Source organism: Populus nigra, chromosome 15, assembly GCF_951802175.1.
Source record: "Populus nigra chromosome 15, ddPopNigr1.1, whole genome shotgun sequence".
Taxonomy (NCBI): Eukaryota; Viridiplantae; Streptophyta; class Magnoliopsida; order Malpighiales; family Salicaceae; genus Populus; species Populus nigra.
Genome location: NC_084866.1, coordinates 7164065 through 7175898, shown reverse-complemented (window position 1 = coordinate 7175898; position 11834 = coordinate 7164065). Strand labels below are relative to the sequence as shown.

At 31.9% G+C, this 11834-nt stretch overlaps 1 protein-coding gene and 1 long non-coding RNA gene across 5 annotated transcripts; both read right to left on the bottom strand.

The window, feature by feature from the left end:
* Positions 1 to 5005: 5005 nt before the first annotated feature.
* Positions 5006 to 6169, bottom strand: LOC133673816 (uncharacterized). Its single transcript, XR_009835066.1, has 2 exons — positions 5441 to 6169; positions 5006 to 5335 (listed from the first exon to the last, which is right to left on the bottom strand). It is a non-coding gene; the product is annotated as an uncharacterized LOC133673816 (long non-coding RNA).
* Positions 6170 to 6524: 355 nt separating this feature from the next.
* Positions 6525 to 10165, bottom strand: LOC133674227 (protein SMALL AUXIN UP-REGULATED RNA 10-like). 4 transcript variants are annotated; one of them, XM_062095253.1, is made up of 4 exons: positions 9684 to 10165; positions 7480 to 8026; positions 7292 to 7371; positions 6525 to 6660 (listed from the first exon to the last, which is right to left on the bottom strand). In XM_062095253.1, exons 2-3 carry the CDS (start codon positions 7931 to 7933, stop codon positions 7331 to 7333), a joined length of 495 nt encoding a protein of 164 aa, XP_061951237.1. In that variant the 5' UTR covers positions 7934 to 8026; positions 9684 to 10165; the 3' UTR covers positions 6525 to 6660; positions 7292 to 7330. The 4 variants fall into 4 exon arrangements, with proteins under 4 accessions (XP_061951237.1, XP_061951239.1, XP_061951235.1 ...); XM_062095255.1 differs by having other exon boundaries at positions 7292 to 7359; XM_062095251.1 differs by lacking the exon at positions 6525 to 6660 and having other exon boundaries at positions 7202 to 7371.
* Between the last annotated feature and the right edge of the window lie 1669 nt (positions 10166 to 11834).

The window sequence follows — 11834 nt, the reverse complement described above, 5'->3', positions numbered from 1 at the left end:
AAAAATGATAAGACATGTTAATAGCAAACTTTCTTGGATATAAACATTAAAGTCCATGTTAAGTTTATATTATACTTATCCTAACACCATTAGTGAAACCTTTTCACCTTGACATAATTAACTTAACTAGACATTATGAAGAAGAAAAACATAAATAAACAATATAAGAACATAAATATGATATAAGTTAACTAAGTATAGTAAAGGAAATGAAAAGCATGAACAAGAGATTAATGAAAGCAAAACTTAAGTATTACAAAAATATAAAGAGAGAGCAAGAACATGATCTTGATATGAAGAACCAAGATTCCTAAATGAATGGCAAATGCCTCCTTTTATAGGCTAAAATTCAGAACTATTCATTTGGTAATTGATTGTTGATGTAGTGGCCAACTATTGATTTAGTGGACTTGGTGGACAATAGCACTCAAGCATTTTGGCTGGATAAATTGACATTTATGCAATCAGAATTTGGCAAAGTGTGCCCCATGAAAGTTGTTGGAAATCATCTTATCTTTCCACCCATAAATTTGCAGAGCATTTGGATCCCTAGAGCTCGAGATATGGCTAAAATACTGAGTAGTGTGCTGGTGGACGTGGTGGATAGCCCTCAAGCTCTTGTCTGGATGAAATGTCATTGTTTCCATCAGAATTTGAGCAGGTCTTCTTCATAAAAGTTGTTGGAAATTGTCTTTTCCTTCCACCCACCATATTTCACGTCATTTTTCCTTTTAGAACTCTAGATATGGGTAAAATTCTGAGCAGTGTTTGGGCTGCATTGCAGGACAGATTCTGACTTCTCTTTTGCGGCCAAACTTTGGATTTAAAAATGGTAGATTTGGGTCTTCCACTATTCATGAACATTGTAGGCCTATTTCTTATCTTTCTATCCATATAAAGTAAACTGAAATCCAAGATCTACAGCTCCAGATATGACCCAATAACTGAATAGTGTTCTAATTTGAATTGAATTTGTATCTCCTTTCTAAGCTTCGCCTTTTCTTTGTCCTTTCGCTTTCAATAGTTAATCACATCAATCAATCCTTTGAATTGTGAGATATGCCTGCATTTAAAATGAGCATTTATCATAAATTAAAGCTATCTTATATTATCAAACTTGTTATTATAAAACATGCTCTAGTTAAGGAGTTATTGATACTTCAAGTGCAAAATGATGATATAAAACCTTGATAAAAATGCACTTTTAAGTACTAATCAACAGTTTTAGATTTATGTAAATTGACCCTCAATTGACCATTAAACTTTCAAATCTCTTCAATTTTAACCCCAATTTCAATCAATTCAGTTTTTAGAGTTTGACGCCTCTTTAAAAAAAATCTTTGGTTGTGAATTTTTTCAATTTAGTCCGCAATTAACCCTAAACCTGAATTTTCTTGCAATTTAACCATTGATTTGACTTTATAAAATTAAGTTTGGTCCTTTAAAATTTCAATTTTCTCAATTAAGCCCAAATTAAGCTCCCAAACATAATTTCTTACTAATTAAGTCTCTAATAAAATTAGTTTGACTCATTTAAAGTATAATTAAGTCCTTGTACTTAATTAAATATTTTAATTTGACCCAAATTAACTCTTAAATATAATTAAAATTTAATTTGGCCCATGATTAAATGAAATTATCCTATTAAAAATGTAATTATGTCCATAGACTTAATTTTTATATAGATTCGTTCAATAATCATTTAATTTGACCTTGAATCTGCATTGTATCTCAAGTCTTGGGTAAAATGGGGTACACTTAGGCTCTGAATTCATTCAAAATTACAATTTAATCTTACTTTATATTTGAAATCCTTCTAGCTTGTTTTTGTCAAAAAGCCAATCTTCTTGCTATTATTATTTATTATTTATTTTTTTATTTTAAAAGGAAAAAAAGGTAAAATTTAGAGAATAACCAAAAAATAGGCTATGACAATTATCATGGGGATATCTTGGCGATCTGATTATGTGTGAAAGAGGTAAAAATAAAATAAATGAATCGTTACCTAATTTTATAGTTAATAGAAACTTTAACTGGTATTCAAAGATTTTTAGGTAAGAGGTTAATTATACTAAAAGAAAGATAAAAATCACCCTTAAATATCCTACCTAAAATAAGTTGCATTGTTATTTGATATATGCTAATATTTTGACTAAACTAAATACATGTGTTTATTAGAGATAAAAGTTTTTAGGATAGTAATTTGGGATTTTGATTTGATTATGAAGCCTAATCCTTATTATTTTCTTTTAATTATAGGGGCAATATATGATATAATAATTAACATAGAATGCGAATTGAAATTTAACACAATAAATCATAAAAAAATTTCAAACCATAAATAAATTATATATGAGATTAAAATTGACCTTTATGAGTTGTTAGAGTGGGTTATAACTGAACTTAAGAGACTGAAACAAGAAGAAACAGTGCTGGAAAATTAGCAGAATTAGCACATTTATAGGTCTGACTTTCAAAGCTATTTTTGCATGTGCCTTAAAGGGAAAAGTAAACCAATTCGCATCATAAAAGACTTCTTATTTCTAATGGTGTTAGAGCATCTCCCATTTTAAAGAGGCAAATTGATAAAATAGCATTTTGAATAGTATAAATATAGCTTTTTTTACCATGCATGTTCCAATGGAAAAAAGCCATTTAAAAAGCCAATTCTATTAGAGTAGAATAAATAAGTGTTTTTATTTTTTTAATAATTTTGATGTTATTTTTTTTTCACATGGCTAGATTTAATTGGTTTATTTTTTTGTTGGCCTCACTTTGTTAGTTTTGGCTCTTTTGAGAGATATGTAGGAATAGCTTTTGTGGGAAAAAAAAGGTATTTTAGCATTTTGTTTGGCTTTTCCCTTGTAGTATGAAAAACAAGCAAATAAAAGCTAAAATATTAGTTTTTTATTTTTGGCTATCCATTTAGCTTCTCCATTGGAGATGCTCTTAGAGGTGTCAGTTACCTTGATCGAAAGTGAGACATCAAACGCCAAAAAGTTGACTTTGTTAGTTGAATTTCCTAGGGTATTTTATGATAGGTTTACTTTAAAAAAATTGTTCCACGTGCTGCTAGGGGGAAGGAAAGAGTGAATAAACTTGGGTTATAAAAGACTTTTTCCTCTTTAATCTGGTGTTGGAGGTGTTGATCATCTCCTATTGTACTAAGAGATTAGAGGATGAGAAGTTTGCAATGCTAATAGAATTCATGGGTAGTTCATAATTTTTTTTTATTATGTTTTCATGTCTTGTTTTGTTGTTTCCTTGGGTTTTCTTTACAAGAGTTTCTCTTATGTGTATCGCACTTTCTCTTTGTGTTTATGTCTTGTATTTATTTATTTTCTCTTTTTCCTAACATGTTATTATTATTTTTTGGTCTAAATGAAATAGTGTGTTTTGGCTATGTTTTGATCAAAATGACATGTTTTGGTTTAAAACGATGTGTTTTGGTTCATAATGATGTCATTTTAGTTAATACCTAGTCAAAAAATAAAAGTTGACTGAAAGACCCTTTTCATAGCAATTTAATGCACCATCTATGCCCCAAACGAGACAACAAGCACACTTTTGGTAGCCTTGAACCTATATTAAGGAAGCGTTTGGGAACCGCGTTTTCAAAAAATTAAATTTTTTTTTGCTAAAATTTAATATGGTTTGTATGTTTTGGATCGTTTTGACGTGCTAATATCAAAAATAATTTTTTTAAAATAAAAAAATATCATTGGCATTTATTTCGGCACAAAATGTTATTTGAAAAGCAACCGTTATCATATTGCCAAACATACTTAATCCTTAGCCATATTCCATCGATTTGCCACTCAAAGAACCACTATAAAGTTAACCCAAAAGGATTGACCCAACCAGCTTTGACAACCTGGTATTGACAATACCAGGTTGTTGTTTTCTAGCCAATGGTTTTGATCATTTCCAAGCGAATCAAGGGCCAAGATTCATGCTTGTAAAGGACCCCATGTCCCTCTTTCATCCCCTATAAATAGGGGTGAAATTTGTAAAGAAAAAGAGGAGAAAACATGGAGAGAATATAAGAAGAAACTAGGAAAAATAGAGAGAAAAAAAAGAAGAAGAACTAGCCACCTTTTTGCACCAAAACCAAAAGAACCACCCTTTACTCGTAAAAAACTAACATAAAAAAGAAAAGAAGCCATTGAACCCATGTTATGCCAATTATTATTCTAGCAACCACCAACACACATCACTAACCCTATTGTTTCCCTTTCTTCCTTCACCCTCTCAGCAACACCATCACGAGCCACCAGCGACTGGAGCACCACCACCAATAAGTACCTCCCTAGACCATGTAATCTTTCCTCTTCTTTCTTCGTCATTTTGAAATAAGTAACACTTGTTTTTTCATGCTTACAAACATGAGTTTTTATCCGATTACTAGACCAGGCTGAAATTTTACTAAAAGATTTCACTGGCTTTTTTTTTTTTTAATGTCGGGTTAAAATTTCAGGTCAATTGAACATAGAAAAGACCTTGTGATAAGGTCTAGAAGTTACTGTGTGGGAATTATATTAGTTTCCTAGTTGATTTAGAATTATTTTTCCTATTTTATTTAAAACTCTTTTATTATTTTTCAGCATAGTTTAAGTTATTTTTACCTATTATAAGTATGATTATTTAGCTTTTATTTAGCTTTTTTTTTTTGGGGCAAACATTGATTTTAGAATAATTTATTGTGTGGGTGAGAGGTAATTCTTTTAATTTGGTTCTTCATTGAACTACTATGACTTATCAAATAACTAAACAAACTCCATAGTGTCTTTCATAATTCTGATTTGCGTCTCTTCATAAGCGTTGGATGGGGGTTCAATGTCTATAATCTTGGTATCTCAGTACATGTTATCATTGTGTCAAGCTCAATTACAAGTCTAAATTTAGTTTTCTCGGGAATAGTCAATTCGACCATCGGTTTCTAGATCATTATATCCACGTGATTCACATCTTTTTCTTCATTATGCAATATTACAAATACAAAACATTGTAGAAAGCTTTGAAATACTTCTCATTACAAAATTTCAAATGAAAAAAAAAATCTTAGAGAATTTAAATCTCACCCAACATCAACTCTCACAATTAATACACGGAGGAAATATACAAGGGTTCGAACCCATTACATAATGAATACTATCAATAAACCAATTTATAGCCAACCTCTTTCCCTTTAATACATGCCTCCCGATCAAAATGAAAGGAAGTGCCACATCTGTGTCAATTGGATGCTTCCTATACTGTTGTTATTGCCCAAGGATTCTAAACCTTCAATGAGGTGAAGGCACGTTTTCGGATCTCACCTTTCATTGATAGTTACCTGTTTCCATTCAAAAAGATAACTATTAGTCTTTCTCGATCCGCTATCTTACTTGAATGAAAGAAAGAGAAGAATCATTATATTTTAATGTACAAAGGCCATTACTCGATGGTATCCGCTCATGGATGGTAGTTGACTGATTGGAGTTAGTTTCAGTCTTTCTAGTAGTTGGAGTATGTGGAGAATCCACACTAGTAAGAAATAGCTTTAGTTGTTGGTGGAAGTGACCTAAATATTTTTATAGGTCCTTGCCCCTTTCTTTTTCTTCCGCTAGGTAAGTTGGGAAGTCTTTAATAAGGCAGGGGAAGTCGAGTCCCTTATCTTTGACAAGCCTCGATCTGTACTTTCACTTTCGCTTTAAAGAAAGAATCGCTAAAATAGTAAAAGCTTAGTTAGAAATTGAAAAAATAACTTGAAATCACAAAACTTTCCAAGCATCGATTTGCTTTTTCCTGCAAAATAAAGACAAAAAATCACCATCATCTAACTCCTCTTGTTGAAAGGAACCTGTTAACACCAAGATTGTTGTTTTTTATTGCTTAAATCTTGAAAATTTACAAGTTTCTCTTTCTTCTCATGTTTTTCGATGAATTTCTCTCTACTCTCTCAATTCAATGACCAAAAAAAAAAAAAATAGAACAAACTTTCGAACCAAAATAAAAAAAATATCAATAATTTGACTAATATTTTTTTTTCGTGTTTTATATTATGGTTCTCTCTTTTTTATTTTTGTGTTTCTACTATAATTGAGTCGACCAGGCTTCACAGCTTAATTGGTCGAACTCATGGTTTAGGTCATGAATTTCACTAGATGTAATAACTATTTTTTTAAATTACATTTTACTTAATTATATGATAAAAAATACTTTTATAAAATTAAGCACCAATCTCATGATGAGACGTTTATTTGAAACTATAGTAACCCTATAGAAATAAATAAAAATCAACTATAAAGATCAATTTCCAATTAATCTAAATTATCCTGTCAAACACGTTATCTGGGTCATGAACTCAACTAAGTTTTCTTTTATCTAATTATATGATAACAAAATATAAACATGATTAAGCATTAATCACTTATCATTATGGTTACTTGCGATTGCGAAAACTTATCAAGTATTGAAGTATGAAATTAAAGAAAAAATAAAAAAAACCAAGAAAAAAAAATGAAAGTGAAAAAAAGGAAAAATAAAAAATAAAAGAGAACGGTACTTCACTGTTCATATAGTGCAGAATACTACAGTAACATATCGGAGGCAATTGTTTCGTACACATAAAATCTTGAGTCTGTACAGAAATGGCATCCAGAGCAATTTTTACTTGTTCTGAAAGAAGAAGAAAAAGAAGGGGTCTTAGCTAGTAATGTCAGTTTTGCACTTCCATCTTTAACCAAAAATAAATAAATTTACAGCTCGTATACATTAATTATATATATCTACAGATTTAGTTCTTCAATATAAAAGAGTAAATTAACTGAAACTTCAACATCTTAAGCACTGTATATCTGGAAAGCATATGGTAAATGGGATGCGATGAACTTTTTATAGGCTTCATGACACAGATTGTTAACTGAATGGCAAGACGCATTGGGATCTTGGCCCAAGTTCTATATTTCTTTCGGTAACTATTTGCAGAACACAAGTCTAATGAAAGCAAGCTGACGACAAATTCTAATGAATGTTGGCAACTTCATAAGATATATATATATATATATATATATATATATATATATATATATATATAAAACAAATACTAGTTGTGCAATTTTGCTTAACATACAAGTCTGTCTTATATTAGACATAAAATGTAAGATCACATCCCAAAACACAGAACAGAACTGTAAAATCTAAAACACATCTGCGAATCTAACTAAAATTTCCTTTTATTTATTTATTTATTTTGTTTTTGTCAATAAAAAGGGACAAAAGAAGAGTTATACGTGCCTACAAGGACAACCTGCTTTAGACAAAATCTGGACCAAAGAGACCAGTGCGATTACTCTTCAACAGTAAAAGCATCTTCAGCTGCAAAATCACCTAAGAAACTTCAGTGATAGAGGTGACAATACTAAAGACAAGCAATTCATGGATCACACTGATAGTGGATGCATTTTTATCTTCAACAAATAAATAAATAACCCTTACCAGGGCCTTCATCTTCATGGTCTTTTGGATGGTTCTCCATGCACTGTAGGAGAAACTTAAAGGTCTCAATTTCACAAGGGATAGTAAGCGCACCAGTATGATCAAACCCAAACTCCTCTTCAACCTTTACCAGCAAAACCTTGAACAGGGAGTGGCTAAGGTAGCTAGTTGGGATGATAAACCTCCGAAGCTCTGGTCCAACATAAACCGCCAGATACCCTTTGGGTACATCAGCTGGCGGTTCTGGACTGTGGCAACTCTCCTCATCAGAATCACAACACGTAACACTGTTCAGCCTCTTATTTATTGCTGGTGAAATGCCACAGGGGGATTGATCAGAGGGAGGGCTGGTTTCTTTTGAGCCGACCGTTAAAGATTGCCACTTTTGGAGAATTTCCTTTAGCCTAACAATCTGGCGAATTCCAGTCAACTTGCTGCCACTATTGTCATCCATTTCCAAATGTTTACCACAACAGTGAAAAATATCCCAGAATTGAATTCAGAGTGTTTGATTCCAGACATACAAGTCACATCATATGATCTTCCACTGCATTTCCATGCAATAGGCATGCAAATGTTAATAAGAAGTCATAAAAAAAGTTAAATAATTCAATTGTCATGCAACCTCTCACGAACAAAGAATTATCCGCATCAAATGCTAAAATTTGTAATTAACTAGGCAATCAAAGTTTATGATCAGGTCAATTTCTAGTTTAGAAAATGCTATCCATGTTATAATATCAACAAGTTTCAGAACTACAACTAACAGATTAGCTCACAATCAAATGTTTGTCATCTGTTAGGCACAATACATTCTGAAGAGCCAAACTGGAGTGTAGAAGAGCCCCAAAGCTCTTATACGGGAAACCAAAAATGAAATAATCAAGACACAACTTCCCATCATACCTCCAAATTTACAAGGCAGAGTATTCATACCTCCCTCAGTTAATCCAATTTCTTTGTATCACTCTCACAGAATATGAACTCAGAATAAACAACATACAAATCTGCCATGCATAAAAGTGCTTTGATTGAAAAGCAACAACACCGAATTAAACTGTCAACTTCTTAGTTTAATGCAATAGATTACAGAGCCTACAGGGGTGATTGGAAACGCAAAAAACTGGTTTTTATTAAGAAAAGCTACTTAAAACAAGAAATGTTCTTCAACAAGTTAACAGTACAAGATCTGTTAAATTCTTTATTCTGAAAAGGTCCAGAGAATATTTTAGAGCAGGCCAAACCAATATTACCAAGGATTTCAACCGCTCCTTTGAACTATAGAGTGAAAATAAAGCTATCTTCCGATTCTACAAACAAAACAGAAGGAGAGAGAGCCCTGACTATAGCATGATAAGAGAAACATACATACTGATCTGTTCATGTCACTAAAAGAGGACTCATTTAAGTACTCTGATGTCTATCCTTCAGAAAGAAACAAGTAGTGGCATTTAAAATCAAAATGAAGCTTATTTTATCAACTAGAATTGTATTTCTTGTATTATATTTAGATCTAGAAATTCAATTAATTGACTCTTCGTGACATTCTCCAGCTGAGAATCATACGGGCAATCTAGTTTTGTCTAGAACATGAAGAAAATCATCCAATAGATCTAAAAGGTTGAGATTTTACCCTATCAAAGGTAGAAATTGAAAATAATAATTTCAGAAATCAAAACCCCCATACAAAGGCATAATAATCTCAACAATGGGACCCATCTATGCTACTGGTGGTATGGATATCAAATTTTCAATTCTCTACATAAATTGCTGGGCATTCATAAAAATGTTCACTATGGTATGTATTCATTCTAGCTGGCAATCGTTGACTACTAATTGGGAAAGTTTTCAAGATTGAATGAAATAAATAAAACATAACAAAACACAATTTTCTTTTACATCATTAAACATATAAATTCTGAATCTTTTCCCAACAACAGTTGTCACAACTATCAGCATAAGATCTCTAAGTACAAAAAAAAATAAAAATGTCTCTTTCAGATAAAGAATTCAACTTTCACATCATATGACATCCCTCGTCAGCTTAAGCCCCGTGAAGTAATTTATACAGACAAATAAAAAAATATCCCTCAAAATTCAAGACATAAGACAAACAAGGCACCATTAATATTAATAAATCAAGTTTTGAATCCAAATACCAAGGTTTTGTAAACCCATTAGTTTGCATGCATGTATATACGTACCTGTAAAAGAAATCAAATGCTGCGAACAGGGAGGAGAAACGCCATAATTGGAGGTTTCCGGAGCTGGGAAAGAAAACTGAAAGCGAAAGAGAGAGAGAGAGAGAGATTTCCAAAAGAAAAATAAAAAGAAGGGAAGAAAAAGGAATGGAAAATTTTGTTATCTTTATCTATCTACGGTACTATTATTCTACATTTATTTATCTATAAAATCCCAAAGCAAGCGAATATTTGAGAATCAGTGTTTTAAATTTCTTTTAATACTTGTTAATAATGCAAGAATGGAAAGTTGTCTTGGCTGCACCGCCGCTTTCGCTTCGATCTTTTTTTCGATTCTATAAAACAAAAGGGAAGCAAAACTGCGAAACAAATCAGTGTTTTGTTTTGTAGTAGAATCTAATGCAAGGAAAGTGGAGAGGAGGAAATGTAAGGAAAGGCATTGGATTGGATACAGATTGCGTCGTTTTAGGAGGCTTTTTTTTTTCTGTGTTTTTTAGCATAGTAAAAAAATAGATAAAGTAATACAATAGAGGAGATATTTGGAGATATTTTATAATTTTATGAGCCACAATTGTTATTTGTGATTTTTATTTTATAGATAACATTTGCGACACACGAGTTGTAGATAATATTAATAATTTTATTTGAAATTAACACCCATAGCTCATTTCTTCCTCTTTCTCCTCTTCTTTCCTCCTCCTCCTCCCCTCTCTCTCTCTGTCTCTCTCCCTCTCCCCTTACAGCCACCCATCTCTCCCCTTTATTCATCGTCAACAACCTCTCTCTCTCTCTCTCTCTCTCTCTCTCTCTCTCTCTCTCTTTCCATACCACGAAACACACCCAAAACACCATGGGATCACCCGTCTCTCTCTAGCTCGAGATCCCCCCTCTCTCCTCACCGTGGCTCTACCAATTTCCGGCTAAAACATCCACCACCAATCACCACCATCACCCACATTCTACATTTAGAGGTATATTAAAAGTTTTCCCTCTATCAATTTGATGTAATTTATGCTAATGCGTGTTAATTTGATTTCATACAATGTTAGGATTTTAAATTACAGATTTTTAAAAAAATTTAGGATTTTTTATAATTAGGTTAATTAGATATAATTTAAGTTGATAATTATTATTTTTTAAATAATCAATGATTTTGGGTTGTTGTTGATTGTGAATTAACAAAAATTATTTTGTTAGAATTACTGTTGATTTATGTTAAATTATGGATTATACCAAATTAAGTATAAAATAAGATAATTGCCTATGAAATACAAGAATTTGATTGATAATTTTTTTATGGTAGCGAAATTTGATGAATGTGGGTGTTCATCGATTAATTTGATGAATTTAAGTTTTAACCAATTATGTTACCATTATGATTTTGTTAATAAATCATGCACTTTGATTAACCTTAAGATATTAATAAATTAGAATTGTGTTTTGTTGTGTTTTTTGACACAATGTGTGGTAATTTATGAGTATTATGCTTTCATGGTGATTTCATTATTAATATCGACAATGGTATCACTTATAATGGAGGAAACCACGAGTTCCTAACTGCTACATTAGACACGTCCCTTAACGAGTTATCTAGAATATTATGTGATCGACTTGGCTAGAATATATTTGAAATAAAAGTTGAAATTACTTGGAGGATGTTGTAAACCAGGATCAGTTAAGCTTGTTATGTTAGTTTACCAATTTGTAGTGATGGAAGTGTGAATTCAATGTTTTGGTTTGCGAGGATCAATAAGATTAATATGCTGGAGCTTTACTTAAATAGTAGACCTAGATGAGGAAGCTCTTCTAGCATGAAGTTGACTCAGGTTCCAAGTATCTCTTAGAGAACCACATAAGCATCGCAAGTAACTAGTCCATCTAGGTTAGGTGATAATCCAAGTAGATAAATATCAGTACATGAAATTGTTAATATGGAATCTCAGTTGGGTATGTCATATGCTCTATATTACTATGAAGAATTCGTACCAAGTGATGACGAAGATGATTATCACATTGATAGAGTCGAGGTCGAGGAGGAAGATGAATAAGATGGGAATGCTAAGTTAGTTGAGCCTGTTAATCAATACATGACTCCTTCTACTCTTAAATTTAAGGTTGTGAGTGTGGATGACCATTATGAATGCAATGACTGAG